Here is a 20,806-nt window from a genome sequence, read left to right as displayed (position 1 = left end):
AATGGCACTTTTGGCCATTTGGCACCAGGGGCGGATGTACCTCTTAATAAGGGGTAACCTGCGTTACCCTTTGACGCTATGACGGTAGTGTAAATTTTGAAAAATTTTGACGTTTTTTCGATTTCGTTGCCCCTTTTCTATGAAATGTTGCCCCCATAAGGGTTTTCTAGATACGCCACTCATTGGCACAAGTAACACGATATTGTTGAGTCCGCTAGCTATAACAAAATAAACCACATGAGTCCTGACCACATGCATAGACCAAAAACATGTTTCATAACAAAAGCAAATAACAAATCTTATTTAATCCACTAAAAACAATTGAAAATCCTTAGCCTACTTACCAAAAATGGCAACATCAATTTCACTACTTCATAACCAGAACCAAACAATCAATCAATAATCCGTTACCGGAAGCTGATCATGTTCACCGATGAATATGTTGTCGTATATAAGGGCTGCAATGGCAGCACCAATAAACGGGCCGACCCAATACACCCAATGGTGCGTCCATGTCCCACTCACCACGGCCGGGCCAAAGCAGACCGCTGGGTTCATTGATGCACCGTCAAACGCACCACCAACTAAAATGTTGGCACCCACGATCAGACCGATCGCCAAAGGTGCAATAATACCGATATTGCCCTTCTTTGGGTCCACTGCGGTGGCGTACACTGTGTACACTAAACCAAACGTCATCACGATCTCGAATACAAGTGCGTTTCCGATGGTAACATCGGCTGATAACCCGAACGCTGCGGTTTCCTGCAATTTAGATTTAATTATTATGTAAGTTTTAAATCATCTCTAAAATTTTATTTTGATACAGCTGAAATTAGACCTTGTGAATTTTTGTAACAACACGAAAAAATGACAAGAATCTAGCTAATATAAAAATTGTGGGTTTGGGCTTAGTCTAAGTGATCACCGTCAGTTTCGGGTCAAACTCGCAAACACGTTTAGCTAAACGTGTTATGTTTGGGTCAACCTGATGAGTTTGTAAGTTGACCTTTTAACCCATTTACTTCTTAGAATTTTTATTGTATGTCATGGTTGGGTAATTATGCTATATAAAACTGAAAGATTAATTGGCTTTATTTAACAACAAATGTTATAATTTAAATATATTCTTTTATATTCCTTTGTTCTTTTAGTTATTAGTTTAAAATTTTAGAGTATTAAAATGTAAAAAAAAATACAAAATAACATAAATCATGTTTAACTGATCGTGTGTTGGCATCAACCCGCAAATATCCACGTCATATTTAACATAAATTTGGACCCGTAAACACGACTCATTTAGCACCTCTAACTAAAATCTTACCATTCCGCCGGTGGCATATTGGAGGAGCAAACACGCAACAACGGCCCCTACTAATTGTCCGATCCAATACACAATGGCACTTAGGAACGAGATGTTTCCACCTATGAACGAGGCAAAGGTGACAGCCGGATTCACATGGCCACCCGAAATATTTGCGCCTACTGACACCGCCACAAACAAGGCGAATGCATGTGATAGTGACGCCGCGATCAATCCCGATGGAGTGGCCGGTGCATCATATGTCAACTTACCTGATTAAAAAACAAAACCTTAAGTATATATAATAAAGAGTAAACTGTCAAAATGGTCCTTGAGGTTTGGTCACTTTTGTCATATTAGTACAAAACTCAAACCTTTTGAATCTGCGTCCCTGTGGTTTCAATTTTGTTGCCATTTTCATCCAAAATCAAAATCTGGTCAGATTTTTCAGTTAACATCCAACTTTTTTTGTCTTTTTCCTCCCATTTAATGAAAAGGAAAATGGTCTTTTAAGGTTTTATTATAACAAATTAAAAAAATCCGACCATTTTTCCCTTCATTAAAAGCTGCGAGGAAAAAGACAAAAAAACTGGATGTTTATTGAAAAATCTGACCAGATTTTGATTTTGGATGAAAATGGCAACAAAATTGAAACCACAGATTCAAAAGGTTTGAGTTTTGGACTAATAGGGCAAAAGTGACCAAACCTCAGGGACGATTTTGGCAGTTTACTCTGTAATAAAACAGTGGAAATTGTTTATGTTTATGTTTATATCGAGTGTTCTAGTAAGACATGAGAGTATATATAACATACTGTAAGCCATGCCGGATCCTTGACCGGCGAATACGAAAATGAATGTCGAAATGAACTCCGATAGGCCAGCCTTGAGTGTATCAGGGTGGCTGGCCTCCCCCGGAGTTCCGATGGTAATTCTGTAAAGAGGCATGATTTGGGTGTCACAAAAATTAATCAGTTCTGATAACTGATGAGTGAGTTGGGGTGTATTATTGTTAAAAGAGTATTGTGTTTATAAATGCCAGAAATAACGGCCAATGAACCGGTATTACAGGTGGCCGGTAAATTAGCATGCCCAGTTAAGAAGCAGCTGAATAGAGTCAGGTGAAGACACGTGTATGGTGGTCATTAGTTGATGTGGTGGTGACTCGGATCTTGAATTGTTTTGTTTTCGACTAAAATTATTATGTTGCGGAGGTGGATAACGTTTCGGAATTTCCACCGGTTCGGTTAATGTTTTTACAATTGGACCGCTCTAAACCTATCGGTTTATTGTTTCGATCATTTTCATAATCGAGTAGGGCTGTTTGGTAGCATCTGAATGGTCATTAAGAGGCAACCTCTTAATGGAACCATTAATAATTTTACCATTGACAAGGTAGAAGAATGTGACATGTGATGATTTACCATTCAAAGGTTACCTCTTAACCATTCAGACTTGAGGTTACCTCTTATTCATTCAGAGGTTTTAAACCATTAAGAGGTAGTATCTGAATGGTATATATAATTAAACCGAACACTAGCTGACTTGAAATAAATAGAAGGGAAGATGTAAGATTCCAATTTTAACAAAATATGTATTCTATAACAAGAGTAATAGAACTTTGGAAAGGTAGAAACTAAAAATCCGGTCCACATCAATTCTGTCAGTCAGTTCAACCGGTTAATAAAGATAGCAGACCAATTATTTAAACAGTAAACAAAGATGAGCAATCGGTACCAGGTACCAAAAAATACCAACTCGCTACCTATTTTTGATACGGTATCAAGCTCATCCCTAGTACCAAGTCCAACCGGCCACTACATTTTTAGGAGTGGATTCAGGATTTCAACCTTGTAGTGAACATGCTGGTCGGCAGCACAATATCGGTTAATCCCAAAGTCCTACAATATTAATGGTTTAATCTAATTAATTTATTTTACTTAATGTGTATTTTCTAAAATAACTAGAAAATACTTTAATTAATTAATTGTATTTACAAAATCAAAAGCATGTACAAATCTACAAGGTCAAGATAGTAAGGGAAAAACAAACAAACAAACAAACAAAAATGAAAAAAGAACACATTACCAACTATCATTCTACAATCAACAAAACAATATATCATGAAGGCTTAGATTCAATCCTTTGCCTCCAAAAGAATATGCAATCTACAAACCTATTTCTCGCCTCATTAACCTCACCATGCCGCTGCCCCAACCGCCACCGCCACAACCTGCCACCAAATACCTAAAGAAGCCTATGTTGACGTAAACCCTTTCCAAAATGAGGTTGCATTAACCGTACATACAACCCGTTTTTCGACATTAATGAATCATGGGACCCTTCCTCAACAATTCGACCTCCGTTAAGAACAACAATATTGTCAACATGTCTCATCATAGCAGCCCTATGAGCTATAAGAATAGTCGTCTTGTTCCCCATTATTAGTGTATCGAGAGCCTCCTGAACCACCCGACTTGATTCCGACTCGATCGATGAACTCGCTTCATCCAATAACAAGATCGGTGCGTTTTTTAACACGACCCTAGCTATAGCAATCCGTTGCTTCTGACCTGGGGTCAAGTCCACACCCCTCATTCCTACATGGGTTTCATACCCATGAGGCAAGTTACTGATAAAATGGTGAGCATTTGCTATTCTTGCGGCCTCTTTGATTTCAGCTTCGCTTGCATTATGTCTTGCATAGATTATATTTTCCCGAATGGTGGTCGAGAAGATTATCGGTTCTTGTTGAACAACACCGAGGTGATTCCTTAACCATCTCAAATTGAATAGTTTCAAATCCCGACCATCTAAATTCACCTGCCCAGCAACCGGGTCATAAAACCGCTCGATCAACGAGATTATCGTGCTTTTCCCGGATCCCGAAACGCCAACAACTGCAACGGTTTGACCACCATTGACTTTAAGGCTGAAATTGCTTAGTACAAGAATCTCGGGACGGGTTGGGTAGGAAAAGTCAACATTCTTCAACTCGATACTCCCGTAAACATTTGGCGGCTTTAAAGCAGTGACATCATCTGGATCAATCTTCGGGACACGATCGATTATTTCAAAAACCGAAATCAGCGATTTTCGTCTTTTGAGAATGTATGGAGCTAAACCGAAAGGCTCCACTAGGGCAAAAGTGGCGAAAGAGAAAACCATGTATTCTTTAATAGCAGTTGGGAGATCCACATGTCGATTTTTATACGTGAGGGCAGTGTACCATAGAAGAAGAGCATTGCAGGCGAATAAAAGAAACTGTGAAAACCCGAAAGCAAATCCAATTGCCATCCCGTGCAAGAAGCTTTTTGTGAATATCTTGTGTAACTGTAATCTGTATAGCTCCATTACTTTGTCTCCCGCACAGAACGATACAACGGTGTATATATTTCTAACCGCGTCTTCAAGGACTAATGATGCTTTCCTATGCATTTCTTGTATTCCCTTTGAAAATCCGGCTAGCCAAAGTTTCTGCAGAATTAAATTGCAAAATGTAAAAAAGTTGCAGAAATAACAGGAAGCCCTTGATATATTACAGTCTCATTAAAACAGCAACAGTTTTTATTACAAGTGGCGTCGAATTTGTTTATGGATTATCACTAACTGGTCAAACGGATACGATAAAAATAGCTAAAAACAAAAGGGGTCAAACATATATAAGTTTGCCGGTTTGACTAACAAACTCATGTGGACCCTATGCAGTTTAACACAGATATGTCGGTTATCGGTCCCCATGTCAAATATCGGTACCGATATTACCGGCAATATTGACCGATATATCACCGATTTTCCTGATATCAGCACCTTTATTCTTAGTTCTACCATTCGTCTTTCTTTGTATTGCTGCTATTAGTGTTTTAAGTCTTAATTGTTAGCGTTAAGTGTTAGTGTTTTAAGCCTTAAGGAGTTCCTACTTGCTATAATCGTTAGTGTTTTGCAAGTTGCAAAAGGTTAATTTGTTAATGTAGGAGAGCATACTGAATTGTTACTTGTTAGTGTTAAATTGTTGTATATATAAATACTACATGATATTAAAATGTCCGATATCCCACCGCGATAACCTATATTATATCTCAAATATCGGTCCTTGACCGATATCCGATTTTTTACCGCATTAACTGCATAGTGTGGACCACTTAATCTCCTAAATCATTTTATTCAGAAAGTAGATTATTAATGAACTTATATCATTCTCTAATCATATTTGGCACGCTAATTATTTAAAGCAATGGTATTTTGGGTACTTGACTAGATGTATACCTGAGCAATGGCAGAAACGGTGAGAACCGGAAGTGTGCCCAAAGCCACAAGTGCTAAACGCCACTGAAGAAGCATCCCTATCAGCAGTGCCACAAGTACAGCTGTACTATCTTGTATAAATATAGAAAGTCGGTTGCTGAAGGCAGCTCTCACAAACGTTGCATCGTTTGCTAATCGCATGGATAATGTATCAGCACTGTTTTCTTCTTCATCAAACCATCCAACTTCATTACGAAGCATTGCTGTTGTAAATGACAAATCACACGTAGTGATTACAAATGGTAATTTCAACTCATTTACTTATCAACGGGCCGACTTGGTTCATGTTTAGTCTCTTAATAAATGGGTATAATTAACAAAAGTTAGCTAAAAAAGTCATATGATCAAAACTGGATGAAAGTCACCTTTATTTTTTAATGCATAAAATCTCCTAAATCATTTTATTTAATAGGTAGATTGTCACTGAATCTATATAATTCTCAATCATAGTTGACACACTAATTATTTAAAAAAAAAACATAACTTGAAATATGAAAACTGGACAAAAAGAACTTTGGGTCAACTGGTCCACTTGAGTTTGTAAGTAAAAAAACTATAAACTTATTCATGAACTCTTCGTGAACTTGTTCAGCGGGAAGTTCATTTATTTAATAAACGAACAAACATGAACACAATTTTTGTTTATTTAATTAAACAAACGAACATGAACACATGCTTTGTTCGTTCATTTATGTTCGTGAACGCCCCTTTTTGTCCGTTTATTTACATTTGTTTATGTCCGTTTCAATTTAAATACATAATTATGTTCATTTAATTTCATTTATGTTCGTTTACGTTCGTGCACTGTTCGTTTAGGTTTTAAACGAACGAACATAAACGAACACAAACATGCCCATTTTCTTAATAAACGAACACGAACAGAAAAAATGTATTCGATTGTATGTTTGTGTTCGGTTAAAGTTAAATGAACAAACACGAACATGCCTCTGTTCATGTTCCAGTTCATTTACAGGCCTAGTTGCTAGGGAAGGAATTACTAACCGGAAAACATCATTCTCCTAACTCGCTCAGTCATTTTCTCCCCCATAATACCAAAATAAAAGTGCTGCAAGAAGTTTGCAATAACGGTAACAACACCCATACAGGCAATGATTAAGCACCATTTATCCACTTCATGTCTCATATGTTTATGATTCTCCTTTTTATAATATTCTGCCACAATTAACGCAATCACATAAGCAAGAAGCGGGTTAAAAGAACCGAAGATTGCAGCACCCATACTTCCGAGAACAGCATAAAGCCATTCAGCAAAGCTAAGCTCTACAAGCCTCCACATTGGTGGCTCTTTCCGCTTTTCTTTCACCTCTTTGACTTTGACCGGATCGTCACCGAAGTGAGAATTAGGTCGACTAAAAGTTTGTGAATGTGAACGCTCGTTATTCGGGTCAGATGTTAGAAGCGGTGAAATGGGTGATTCGGGATCCGACTCATGAGATGTTTGTCTTTGAATAGAAACCACATCGATTTTCGGTAACTCGGGAAGTCTCATCTCGAAACTATCTTGTCTTTTTATGGATGGTTGATTGTTGGGTCCGTCTACGTGGGACCCATTCTCAAATGTTCTTTCGGGTGGGCTCGGATTTCTTGGAGATTCATGCGAGTTATAAGCAGAGTCGGGAGACCGGGCTGATGCATGTAGGTTGGAAGCTCGTTGAAGTGATGGTGATTTTGCAAATTTTGGGGATGATGATTCTTGATAGCTGTGACTTGCAGAAGAATCTTTTTCAATTTGGAAAGTTGCTGGATCGTAGGTTCTCGCAGGCATCCTAAAATGATATGGAACAAACATCAAATCATAGGTGACAACATTGACCCTATAAATGGGTCGATTTGGATTGCATTATATCTCAAACGGGTCATAGCTAAAACGGGATTGGTAAACAGGTTGAAAATCCACAGAGTCTACTTTTGATGCATAAAATCTCCAAAATCATTTTAGAATAAAGTACACGGATGGTACCTATGGTTTACCAAAATTTTAGATTTGGTCCCAAGCTTTCCAAAAGTACACAGATGGTCCTTGTGGTTTGCACTTTGTAACCTATTTAGACCCCCTTCAAAAGTGCATGGATGGTCCTTGTGGTTTGCACTTTGTAACGCAATTAGTCCCCAGCCAACATATCTAAAGGTTTTAGCATGTCCACAGGGACTAAATGTGTTACAAAGCGCAAACCACGGGGACCATCCATGTACTTTTGGAAAGCTAGAGACCAAATTCAAAATTTTGGTAAACCACAAGGACTATACGTGTACTTTACTCATCATTTTATTCAGATTCAGATTATTATTATTATTTATTATATTGTTTTTGTAATCATAATTAACTCAATAACTATTATAAGTGGAAAAGAATTGACAAAAGTGTTTGCAGGTCAATCCAAACCCAGATTCGACATTTCGACCCTTACCAAACATGACCCACTCCAACCTTTTCCCGTTTTGACCCGTGACCCAACTCACCCTAGCTGCCGTCTTGCCACCTCAACATCAAATATTCATAAAATAATAATTTGAATGTAAATTAAAAGCAACACCAGGGAGTCATCAATTATAATTTTTTTTAATACCACACCTTCTTGGGAGTTTAGCTGCTTCTTCACATCTAAGAAGCTCTGCATACAACCCATCAGAAGCTATCAATTCATCGTGGGTCCCAATCTCCATTAGTTGACCTTCCTCCATCACAGCTATGAAATCAGCATTTCTAATTAGAGAGAGCCGTCTAGCGATTATGATGGTTGAACGACCTAACATGAGGAGATCTAAAGCCTCCTGAACAGATTTTTCAGCTTCAAAGTCCAATCCACCAGTGACCTCGTCAAGAAGAAGGATAGACGGGTTGGATAGTACTGCCCTAGCAACAGAAAGTCTTATTTTCTGCTCTTCTGTTAACGATAAACCAGCCCTCCCTACCTGGAGTTACATAGTTTTCATTATTGATCAGGTTAACGGATACATAGTAAGAACTGAAGGAGACAGAAAACGGGTATTGGTTGACCAAAAACACTCTCTCCAAAGAATTTGAATATTTGTGTTATACGATTACAAAAGTAATATTATTGATTTACTTCATAAGCAATCTCATTTTTTGGATAACTTGATTTATACGAGGTTTTAGGCATAAAATATTACACCGCAGAAAACTTTCCTTTTGACCCATTTAGTAGGGGTGAGCAGAAAACTGAAAAAACGATTTAACCGAACCGCAAAAACCGAACTGCACAAAAATTCAGGAAAAAAAAACGAACCGAACCGAATAATCAAAAAAATCATTTTTTTAATGTTTGTTATATATTGATTTAGGAATTGTTAAATTTATTCTTGAATGTTAAGTATTTATAATAAGAACATTAACATATTTATTTATCTTTGAAATGATTTATTCATTGCCTACAAGAGATAACAAAATTTTACATAAAAAATAAATGATTTTCAAAGTATTATAAAAGAAAATGTCTTCATAAAAACTTTGGAGAAACATAAAAATAGATTAGAATGATAGTTTATGTAAACAAAAGGTTAAATATATTAACATACATGTAAACATCTAAGAAATATTATTGAATCATGGATTATATTTGTTATTTTTAATCTTATGTAATTTTGTTAAAAGAACGGACTGTTGCTCGAACCGAAAAAACGAAACCGAACGGTTTTCAAAAACCAAAAACCGAAATTTTGGTTTCGGTTTTGGTTTTACCATAAAACCGAACTGAACCATGCACACCCCTACCCATTAGAAATAAAGCATAAGATGGGTCAAACCATTCATAAGTAAAAAGTCAAAACGGCCATATGTTGTAAGAATAAAGTCCTTTGATTTGTACCTGTGTATCGTATCCTTTCTCAAGTGAGCTAATAAAAGTATGTGCATGCGCAATCTTAGCTGCATCTTCAATTTGAAGTAGAGTAGCATCTCTTCCGTACGCAATATTGTCTCTAATACTCAAGCTTAGCAAAGCAGGTTCTTGAGTCACTAAACCTATTTGGCTCCTTAGCCATTCCAGTTTCAGGTTCTTGATGTTCTCTCCATCCAAAAGAACTTCCCCTGAAAAAAACAATAGTATATTAAAATATGACATGGTGGTTATATTATATAACTTATATATTAGTAATATGAAGATAGAATGTGATTGAATACCTAGTGTAGGATCATAAAACCGTTCCATGAGTGGTATAATGCTACTTTTACCAGATCCATTTCTTCCAACAAGTGCAACGGTTTTCTTTGCAGGAACAGTGAGGTAAAAACCACTTAAAATCGGGATTTCAGGACGAGAGAGATAACTGAAATACACATTTCTGAACTCGATGTTTCCTTGTACAGAATCAAGAACGTTTCCATCATGTTTAACGGTTGAGGATGAACGGCTAATCATCTCAAAAAGTCTATATGCAGCAATCCTTCCTTGCTCAAATGAATAGAAGTTGGTGGCTGCTTGATTCAACCCACTATTGAAAACAAATAGCATTTGATAAATATATCAGCATAATAGGATCATGTAGAGCTGGCAAAAATGGTGGGGTCAGTCAAGTTGGGTAACTAGTAAAAAGAGTCGGGAACATAGTTGTCAAGAGCGAATAGCGGTAAATAGCGACAAGCTACCTATATGCTACGTAGCGATAGCGGCGAAATAACGCCCGCTATCTCATGTTCAGCGATACAAAAGTAGAAAATTTAAGAAATATTCTACATGTATATTTATCAAAAATAGTTAAAATACACTATAAATAATCATCTAAATACACTTCTTTTTTCAATCGTGAAACAAAAAACCCTAATGGGCATCGCTATTTATATTTATCAAAAAAAATTACAGAAATGTCGCCATTTGTCGCTAAACACAATACAGCACCATATGGGTGCATCGCTATGTAGTGCGCTATAGAGAGCGCTATAGCCACTATTGACAACTATGGTCGGGTTGAGATAACATTTTTTTCTAAAATTCATTTTTTTTATAAAGGTGAGTTGAACCGACACTTTTTTTTATATTCAACCTCTTTAATGATCAGTTAGTGACTTAGCCCTGTCAAATACAGTTGCAAAAATCATATCATTTGAATAATAATCTGATTTTTCGAATAACTTGGTACACTTTGGGAGACTTTTGACCCGTTCAACCCAGCTGATCCGTTTCCTTTTTAGTTAATTTTTCATCAAACTACCATTATAACCCATTAGAGATTATATATTAACCAGACCGACCCATTTATATAGGTCAAAAAAGGACAAGTGAATAGAAGATGCTTACAGGCCACTTAAAATAACAGCAAAAAGAGCGGTTACTATTTCTCCACCATGAGCCTTTCCATGTGTAACTAGAACTCTTCCAACGTAAAGTTGCAAGGCACATGAGCAAATTGCAAGCCCGTATGTGAACCCAAGCCCCAGTCCTTGCACAAGACTTATAAGTATACCATATCTCAATGTAGCTTGCAGTGAGGCTGCATATGAATACTTTGCTAATGTCTCATTTGTGAATGCATATAAGGTCCTAATGTATGAAATCGCCTGTAAAGTATAAAAATAATATTTTAATTTAATCAAGCAAGCAAGAAATAAGTATATTAAGAACTAAGAAGAGGGAAAAATGTAATGACTTGTTCAGCAATGCTAGCTGCTTCAGCATAAGCATCTTGAATATTCTCAGCAAGTCTGTGGAGAAATATATTTGATATTCCTCCTGCAGCAACAATAAATGGGCCAGTGGCTAGAGTTATGAGAGCAATCTGCCAACAGTTGATAAATCCAATTGCAAGCCCACTGAAGAATGTAGCCATGTTATGGATATAATTACCAACCTGCATCAATAATAAAAATAGATATAACGCAACTTTACATAACTATATCAATAAGCAAAAACCGGTATGATGAGAGTATGAGACATTTCAACAATGTTGGCTAAATGAGTGGGCTGTTGGGAAACATTCAACTCATTTGACACGTTCACCTTTGAACTAAAGTACTCGACTAGACCTGTTTGACTTGTTTGAGTAAACAAGACTGATATAGACCCATTCACAAGTAGAATCTAAACTTACTTTTTCACTAAGAGCAGACTGGATGAGCAATACATCACTCAATACTTGACTCACGATATCTCCATTGTTCCCATAGGTATCGAAGAAACTCATATCTTGATTTAGAAGTACTTGGACATAGCTAGACCTGATAACAGCAGTTTGCCTTTCTCCGGTAAGAATCCAACATGAAACCTCTGAAAGCAAGAGAGATTAGATATAATTACTGAAAAGTGAAAATAAACATTGCAATATTGCATGATGATTAATATAAGTAAAAATATTTACCAATCCAGCCAGCAGCGAAAACACCACCAGCAATATAAACAAGGGTCAGAGCAAGCTGCAGAAATCATTAATAAATTATCAATTTTTATGAAAGAAAAGGTATCCACACTATTTGAAGTTTGACATGAATAAATAAACAAGCAACAAATTAGATATATATGTCATGGCTTAATAATATCTAGACTCGCGATGTAACATGAGTTTTCTTTCTTTAGACATAATGAGACTTTATTTATTTAAGAGTAAATTACGTTTTTGGCCCCTGTGGTTATATCACTTTTACTATATTAGCCCAAAATAAGATTTTTTAACATCTGTGCCCCCATGGTATCTATAACTAACTATTTTGGCCCCTGAATCTAACCAAACCCCAAACTGTGGTTAATTATTAGTCACATGATGGGTATAATGGTAATTTCTCATCCTATACTAAAACTAATTTCTATCATATCATCTGCAAATCACACACACCTTAACTTCAAGAACACAACATCATCTTCATCTCTTTTATCCTTCCCCTCTTCACTCTCTCAAAACCCTAGCCCCAGAGGATCGAAGAAGAAGGGAGCACCACACCACCGCCACGGACAACACCACCACCGAACCGCCGCCTCCATAGCACCACCACAGAACCACCGTCACAACATCACCACCGAACTGCCGCCTCCACAGCACCACTACAGAACCACCGTCAATCTCTCTCCTACTTCTCTGTAACCGTCTCTATTGATGTTGCCGGCCATCGATTCGGTAATAACTACAGAACCACGTAATTTACTCTTTGAAAAAAGTAATCCTAAATCTACTTTTGATGTTCCAGGCCATCGATTTGGTCATAACCAACAATCAAGGATTTGAAACGAATAATCTGACATTGATGTTGCCATGGAAGTCCCACTAAACAAATTATTGGGTTGGTTAATAATTAATTGGGGGGAATCAGGATGTTAAAAGTAGCGGAGATGATGTGTTGGTTTTTTGTTCTTCAGGTTTTGTTTGTTCTTCAGATTTATAGCGGAGATGATGTGTGGGATGTTAAAAGTAGCGGAGATGATGTGTGGGTTAATAATTAATTTGGGGGAATCTTCAGATTTATAACAATCGGGATGTTAATATATTTTTTTGATTTGTTCTTGTTCATGAAGATCTGAAACTGAAATGTGGGTTTTGTTTAGGGGATGATGAAGATGGTTGAAGGTGGTCATGTTTTTGAAGATCTGGGTTTGAAGATGATGTGTTCTTGAAGATGATGATGTGTTCTTGAATATCTAGGTTAGAAGATGATGATGTTCTTGAAGATCTGGGTTAGATTTAAAGGGGAGGAGAAATTACAAAAATACCCATCATGTGACTTGCATGTGACAAATACTTAACCAGTGTAAGAGATGGAGTTAGACTCAGAGGCCAAAATAGTTAGTTATAGAGACCATGGGGGCACAAATGTTAAAAAATCTTATTTTGGGCTAATATAGTAAAAGTGATATAACCACAGGTGCCAAAAACGTAATTTACTCTTTATTTAATTTAAATTTGAATTGTACAATATTACAGTGTGAGAAAAGAAAATAATACTTGAAAAGAATCAGAAGATAAGGTTACTGTAGTGTAGCTTAGGCTATTACTTTGATGGGGTTTCACTAGCAAAAAAAGATTCAAGAATTCAATTATAGTAGTAAATCAATTAATATTCTTCAGTTCTTTTTGCTTAATGTGTCTCTGTATTTATATTTGAATTAACCAAAGGTGTTACTTAAAGCATGTTTTCCATCAAATCTCACATATAACGTTTGTTTAAAAGACTTATCATGGCAGAATCTTATTAGATACTCTATGACAAAATATATTTCAATTTTTATAAGATATACCATAGGAGTGACTAGTGTGAAGATCAAATCTGAGTTTAGGTAATAATCACTTAATAAAGATAACATTAGTTCTTCACTAAGTCGTCTCTGTTTTACATACTAAAACGAGAGACCTGTTTTATTTCTTAAACAAGAGTCATCTAATAGTTTCATTAGCAGATCCCGATGCATCATCGTATGGATTATTTGTCTTTGCATCATCTAGTTGACCCATCTCACAATTTATATCTCCACTTATGATTTCTAACCTTATTTATGTTGTTTCTTAACATCGCTTAGGTCAGAATTTAATGATAAGAAACATAATAGTAGCTGTGAACAGAAAGATATTTTTTGCTGGTATTTGTTACAGTTGTATATGTAACAACTAGCAACAGGTGGACAATGAGCGGATCGGGTGATGGGTCAAACAATTCATTTAAAAACAGGCAAACAGGTCATGGCTAGGCATAATGCTCCTTATTAAGTGAAAAAAAACCTTTATCGCTCCCCACCCAACCTTACTTTCTCAAAACCGTTTCACATTTCCTTCCTCTCCCCAGCCCATCTTCTAAAAAGAACCACCCGCTAATCACCATACAGTTTCATGCCATCACCTATCAGATTTGCTCATTGCAAGTTGCAGGTTAGAATTTATGTTATTTTCAATATGGGTTATCGGTTAAAATCAAATCATTTTTTAGTTCTCAGTTTTGTATAAAGTTGCAGCTATGGCTCCCTATCCATAAAGCTTCAACTAACTAAAGCTATAACTATAAGTGGTATATGAATATCTACTTCAAATGACACCTCCGAAATCGTGTTGCACATGATGTTCTAAAATTATTACTAAGAGTGGTATATCTACTTCAAATGTCGTCAACTGCCAACCAATCAAAATAAGTAATTGACTTAAAGATATACAGTTTTAATTTATTGGACTCAAATTCTACCAAGAAAGAAAGTTCACTACATGCCTTGCGGTTTCATTGCTGATAAGCCTAGAGTAACTGCAAGTCTGCAGCCCTACAAAGATATTTTGTTCAATATTGACTTCAAATATTCGAAAAGTACCAAATGCAAGGGAAAGACTACATCTGCTCAATTCCACAATCCCCATCCCTCAAAACACCAAAGAGCTTCCATGCAAACACGGTCACCCTTTCAGAATGTCCTAATAGCGACGTTTTATTTATAAATAGAGGGAACACATACACACATATGTGTGTATTTCATATTAATGGCAATCTAAAGCATACACGTCTATATCTATGTAGGTATATGTGACGTGTATATGAGTATGTAATTACGTATTAACATACATAACTACATGTGTATGCACACAAACACATGTATGAGTGTCTATCTTATATAGGGTAATTGTATTTAAGACACCCCACACAATGAGTGCATGGTTCGTACCACCCTTCAGAAAACACACAAGTACTTAGAAGTATCATACTATCATGATTCAACTAATTGACATGTTATATGACGAACGAATTTGTTCCATTTTTCACAGTTTTCACATCGAAGAGCACAAAATAACAAGATACATTTTCACATGTGTTGCACCAAGGTATATTTTTCACACTGAAGAGCACAATAACACGATACGTTTTTCACATGTGTTGCACCAAGGTACATTTTTCACATTGAAGAGCACAAAATAACAAGGTAGTTACAATAGCTGCAGAAATTTCCTCCACCAATACCACATACTTGGAATACGTCAACATAGATTATATTTTTGTTAGGCATCTTCGTCTTTAATATATGTTCATTACTACGAAAAAAACCAAAACTGCATGTCTTATGCCGACTCCTTATAACGCATTACATATCATAATGCCAATAAAGATTTGGCTAAATTCCATAAACATTCATATGTTTACTAATATCCGAAACGTAAAGTTCCATGTAACAAGTTTCACGTGGATGCTAGAAAGGTGAAACCTAATACTGTGACACACTGTTAGCTTTTCAATAATGTATAAACTCGAGCTTACTAGTGCTTCCAAAAGAACTCAAATAGATAGCCATGCCAAAAAGTAAAAATTCATCCTATCTTTTATAATCAGTACATAAAGAAATCAACTCAAGACGTGCTATGGAAAGAAGCAAATCATGATCCATAAAGTAAACATCAATGAGCACCATATTCAAAGAAACAAAAACCTTGCTAACTGTTAACCTTGAACCCTTTTTACTTGCTAATCCTGGAAATGATTTCTAAAAATGGATCAAACCTTTCAAACTCGGCATAAACCCCATCACGGTGCCTTAATACAAGTTATAAATCTATAACCTATTAATGTACACTTCTACAAAATATTTATAACGCACACACTGACGGTATACACCTCCTTACATCCTCTCATATAGAAAAATTTTAAGTTCACTCATGCAAAGGTACTTAACTCTCTACTCAACTCCATAAAAGTAAATACATTCCGCGAAACTACAACTCACTATATGTTTTTTTCCAAATTAACCCTACATAACATTAACATAAAAGCCTATTATGTTCGACAAATTGGAATCTAAATCTTCGTCAATCAAGCAGCTAACGAAAAACCTTCTAGCCTCAGAAAACGATATGAATCCGATTAACAAACTAAACTTATAGTAACTTAGTAACTCACAATATTTTCACTTAAAGCAATAAAGTTCTAATATACCTCTTTGAACCTATGAAACAGCAATTCCGGAGTCTCCTCTCCATGACTCAGCAACTGAACAATCTTCGCAAAATAATGCAAGTAAACCACAAGCGCCGTCCCATGCGCCGCCGCAGCAACCGATCCAACCACCATAAGCACCCAATCAAGCCTATCCGCACACGCAAACAGCCTCGAAAACGGCACCGCTTCCGGCGGCGGCTCGATCTCCTCCATCTCCTCCACCTCATCCTCCACATCCGGAGCTACCGCATCCGCACTCGCGTCCATGTACGGCGACGGCGACTCCGGCGGCTCCGACACCTCCGACACCGGCGTTAACGGCTGCTGCCGCGGCGGCGACCAGCCGAACAATCCTCCTCTTGATTGCATCATATTTACAGTTGTTTCAAAACCCTAACGCAACAACAACCGCTAAATTCGAAATTAACGGCTTTAAAACCCTAGAAATTATGAAATTTGGAGGTTATGTTCATCGATCCGGTGAAGTATGATGAAATTATTGTTGTGATTGTTGTGAGATTTTGAGTGTGTGTTTTAGTGTGTGTGAAGATTGAAGGTGAAAGAATGAAGATGAGAAAGTTGACTCGAAAACTGAAGTTTGTTTGATTCCATATGGTGATTTTGTTGAAGTTGTCTGCGGAATAAGTTGCTAAACGACGTCGTTATGTGCGTCGGGGATTGTAGGTGCTGCCGGTTGCTGCCGTCTATCGGAGGAATAATATCTACAAATAGGTCCCTTGAGTTTGGGGTTTGTGGTAAATATGAGTCTTTAAGTTTGTTTTAGAAAGTTTGAGGGGTGTGCTTTTATGATTATTCCTTGCTTTTGCTTTTTGGGGGATGAAATAAGTTGAGATGTAAAAGTTTGAAGAATATTTAGGGTTTAAAAACTTTAATGTGCTTGTCAAATTTTGGAAATGGAAAGATTGTTTTACAAGTATAGTCAAATGTAAGAGTTATATATGATGTTTATGTTATACACAACTTAAATTTTGTACATCTATGAGTAGACGCCAATCCGTGTGTTACGGCGGGATGTTGATTATAATTTCTCATTTGCTAACTAGATACCAATTAGCCTCTAGTGTAAGTTGGAATTGAAACACTTATCGTTCAAGTACAAAACATCATAATTTATAAAATAATGATCACGTAAATTTCACATAACAGTTATGCTAAATAGGGCTGTAAACGAACCGAACGTTCAGCGAACAGTTCGTGAACCGTTCGGCGGGAAGTTCGTTTATGTTCGTTCATTTAATAAACAAACGAACATGAACAAGAAATTTCGTTCGATTAGTTAAATGAACAAACATGAACAGAGGTCTCGTTCGTTCGATTGTGTTCGTGAACGTTCGGTAAGGTGTTCGTGAACGTGTTCGTGAACATGTTCATGAACGTTCGTTGATTTGCGTTTGTTTATGTTCATATGTTTGTGTTTTAATTGAAGATCTTTGTACTTTTTTATATTTTATTTGTACATTTTATATTATTAAACTTTTATTTATTTTATTAGCTAACAATGAAACTAGGAAACCCACTTTCACCTTGTTTATGCATTACTTCCCTTTCATTTCTCATTATTTACATCGGCGAATACGATCGACCTCCATTCCACAATAAGGGATTTAAGTTCGAGTGCTACTCTCTGGGCCATCTATCTTTATCCTTCGTCGCGTTCGCAAAATTTATTTGTGTTTGTTTGTGTTCGTGAACCGTTCGCGAACACGCTCATTTCCTTAATGAACGAACACGAACATAAAATCTCGTTCGGTAAGTGTTCATGAACCGTTCGTGAACACATTTATTTCCTTAACGAACGAACACGAACAAGGCCTTGTTCGTGTTCGTTCGGTTCGTTTACAGCCCTAATGCTAAAGATAAGAGATACAAGGAAGAAAATTGGTAAATCATGGAATCCCGAATCACAATTTATACAAACCTAATCGCGGAAACAAAAGATTATGTAAGCAAACCTAATCACAATTTATGTGTTGAAATTACGCAATTGTTGAGTGTCGATTCAGCATATAATAGCAATTATACAAAATATATCAAATGACTAAGGAAATTAGTAAATTAACAGAGCGGGAGATGAAGAGATTAATGAAGATTCGTAAGTCTACGATGGTATATATACATCAAATTTAGATGAATCAATTTAAAATTTTAAATCGTAGGATTGAAGTATAATTCATTCTTTCTCTTTCAATTCTCAAACCATTTATATATGAAATTAAAGAGACATTCAAATTTTGTCTTATTTCTAAAATAAAATTAAGTGTATAACTTAGAAGCTACTAACTAAGCCTAATGTCATACAATACTTATAGAAATATTGAGTCTCCAACTATTTTTATATTAAACAAAAAACACTTGCATACTTTGTTCTCTTCGTCCAAGTTCCGGTAAATAAAGAACATCATCATAATCTATCATTGTTTTGACATCAAAGAAACGAAAATCTATCAAGTGGCGTTTTGGGTGCGGATTAAATTCTTGTTAACAAAAAATAAAGGTACTGGTTCTAATGAAAAAAATAAGAAAATACATATAAATAGGAATTCATATAAGAAAATATATTACCTATTGTGATAATTATAATTCTTCATATCTTAATTGGTCTTATTATGTAAATTTCAGTGTTTAAATCATTTTTTCAATGGACATTATTGATTCATAAAGACGTCTGCATTGAAGAAAATAACATATAGTTTAAACTTACAGGGACATATGAATGCAATATAAGATGACTTCGATTTGGTGATGGTAAAATAAATATGATTTTTTAATGATATGAAGAATTTGGGCTTATACAGGACAAACGACGTGTTACAGTGGACGTTGTGTCTCTTGGTCGAAGTGGCGTCGTTATCTTCATCGTCGCTATCCTCTATGCAAACGGCAAGTATCTTTCAAAACCCATCAAACGTAATCTGCCATTATCATCATCTCCACCTAGCCTGATCATCGTTTTGTTCTCGTCATCATCAACCTCTAATTATCCAACAGATTCAAGATCATGAGATCTCCAAAGAATACCTTTCCGTCACCGTTTCCATCTATCGCCTTACACACCTCCTCCACCACGTTGATGTTACATGCAACATCACTCTTCAACACGCGCTCGAAATCTTAATACCAAATGTAACTGCCGTTGTTCGAATCGGCTACCGTCATAATCATATCGTGCCGATTACGTCATCGTCGTACGGATTACATCATCTTCGGCATCGGTGCATGAGGTTTTGAGATCTTCATGGTTGATCTTGTCGTCGTGGTCAACGTCCAGGATCTCGAATGCTAAACGGAGGTATGCGATGGTTCTCGCTAGTAATACGGAAGATGTTGTGTCACACCCCAACCGATGGCGGAAACATCGGAGTGAGACAAAACGAGATTGCAAGAGACTTCATAACAACTAATTGTGACAATATTTAGGTAATCCAAATTTCATTGATACTAAAATGATAATACATTGTCTTGAAAAGAAAGTACAACAAGTTTGACAAATAACGTAACAACATGAAACAAAATACATATGTTCAAAATCTAGGTGTGTTTTTAATCCACCCAAAATATGTTTCTTCAATCATCATCAACTAGTTTCCTGCAACATGTATTAAAATAATGATCAACAAAAAGTTGGCGTGTATACAAGTTTAATTACATAGCATAATTGTGAATAAAAGTTGTCTCATATCCAACATGGTAAATTACATACATTGTTATTAACATACTAGCATGTGTTAACTATAAGTCAAACCAAAGTGTACCGCAATCATGCTTACCATTATCACCGAAACGACAAGGTTGTAAAATAGTTTACTTAACAATACCACAAGAATACGAGTGGTGCGTTAATCCTATAGCACTATAATTGTTAAGGTAGGTTAGTGAAGTTAATGAGCATATAGACACAAATATACATAGCATGTGATAACAAGATTAATATAAGTATCATGTTTTAACGGATAGCGTATGATTATAACAAGTTTAAACGTGATTCGTGATTTGTATAAAGTGTACATGTTGTACCCAAAGTGTATAAACGGAAAATGGGATCGAGTATACTCACGGTTTTGCGTATAAATCCCATGTACATGAGTTGATGCGTTGAGAGTCGAGAACATCAAAGTTACCCTACATTGGGGAAACGAAGGTGTATGAGTATTCGGAGTTTGTGGAGAGTTCGGAATCGGTATTTAAATATAAAAGTATATATATGCGAAAATATATCTTTGTCTAAATACTCGTTTTGACAGTAAGTTTTTATGTGATTTCATGGGTCCTAACTTGCCCATTAGGATCATAAACGAGGCCTTTAGAACAAAGATAAAA

The 20,806-nt window shown here is 36.2% G+C and overlaps 2 protein-coding genes across 2 annotated transcripts; both read right to left on the bottom strand.

The window, feature by feature from the left end:
• Window positions 1–259: 259 nt before the first annotated feature.
• On the bottom strand, window positions 260–2,602 carry LOC110872551 (aquaporin TIP1-3). Its single transcript, XM_022121365.2, has 3 exons — window positions 2,118–2,602; window positions 1,325–1,575; window positions 260–765 (listed from the first exon to the last, which is right to left on the bottom strand). Exons 1-3 carry the CDS (start codon window positions 2,248–2,250, stop codon window positions 397–399), a joined length of 753 nt encoding a protein of 250 aa, XP_021977057.1. The 5' UTR covers window positions 2,251–2,602; the 3' UTR covers window positions 260–396.
• Window positions 2,603–3,273: 671 nt separating this feature from the next.
• On the bottom strand, window positions 3,274–17,216 carry LOC110872550 (ABC transporter B family member 6). The gene is made up of 11 exons (XM_022121364.2): window positions 16,466–17,216; window positions 11,941–11,995; window positions 11,674–11,849; window positions 11,233–11,433; window positions 10,884–11,143; window positions 9,770–10,080; window positions 9,456–9,676; window positions 8,201–8,541; window positions 6,610–7,394; window positions 5,569–5,810; window positions 3,274–4,779 (listed from the first exon to the last, which is right to left on the bottom strand). The coding sequence occupies exons 1-11, from the start codon at window positions 16,838–16,840 to the stop codon at window positions 3,550–3,552; spliced, it is 4,197 nt and encodes a 1,398-aa protein (XP_021977056.1). The 5' UTR covers window positions 16,841–17,216; the 3' UTR covers window positions 3,274–3,549.
• Window positions 17,217–20,806: the final 3,590 nt, after the last annotated feature.

The sequence above is a fragment of the Helianthus annuus genome, chromosome 8 (genome assembly GCF_002127325.2).
Source record: "Helianthus annuus cultivar XRQ/B chromosome 8, HanXRQr2.0-SUNRISE, whole genome shotgun sequence".
NCBI lineage: Eukaryota > Viridiplantae > Streptophyta > Magnoliopsida > Asterales > Asteraceae > Helianthus > Helianthus annuus.
This window is presented reverse-complemented; position numbering and strand designations above follow the sequence as displayed.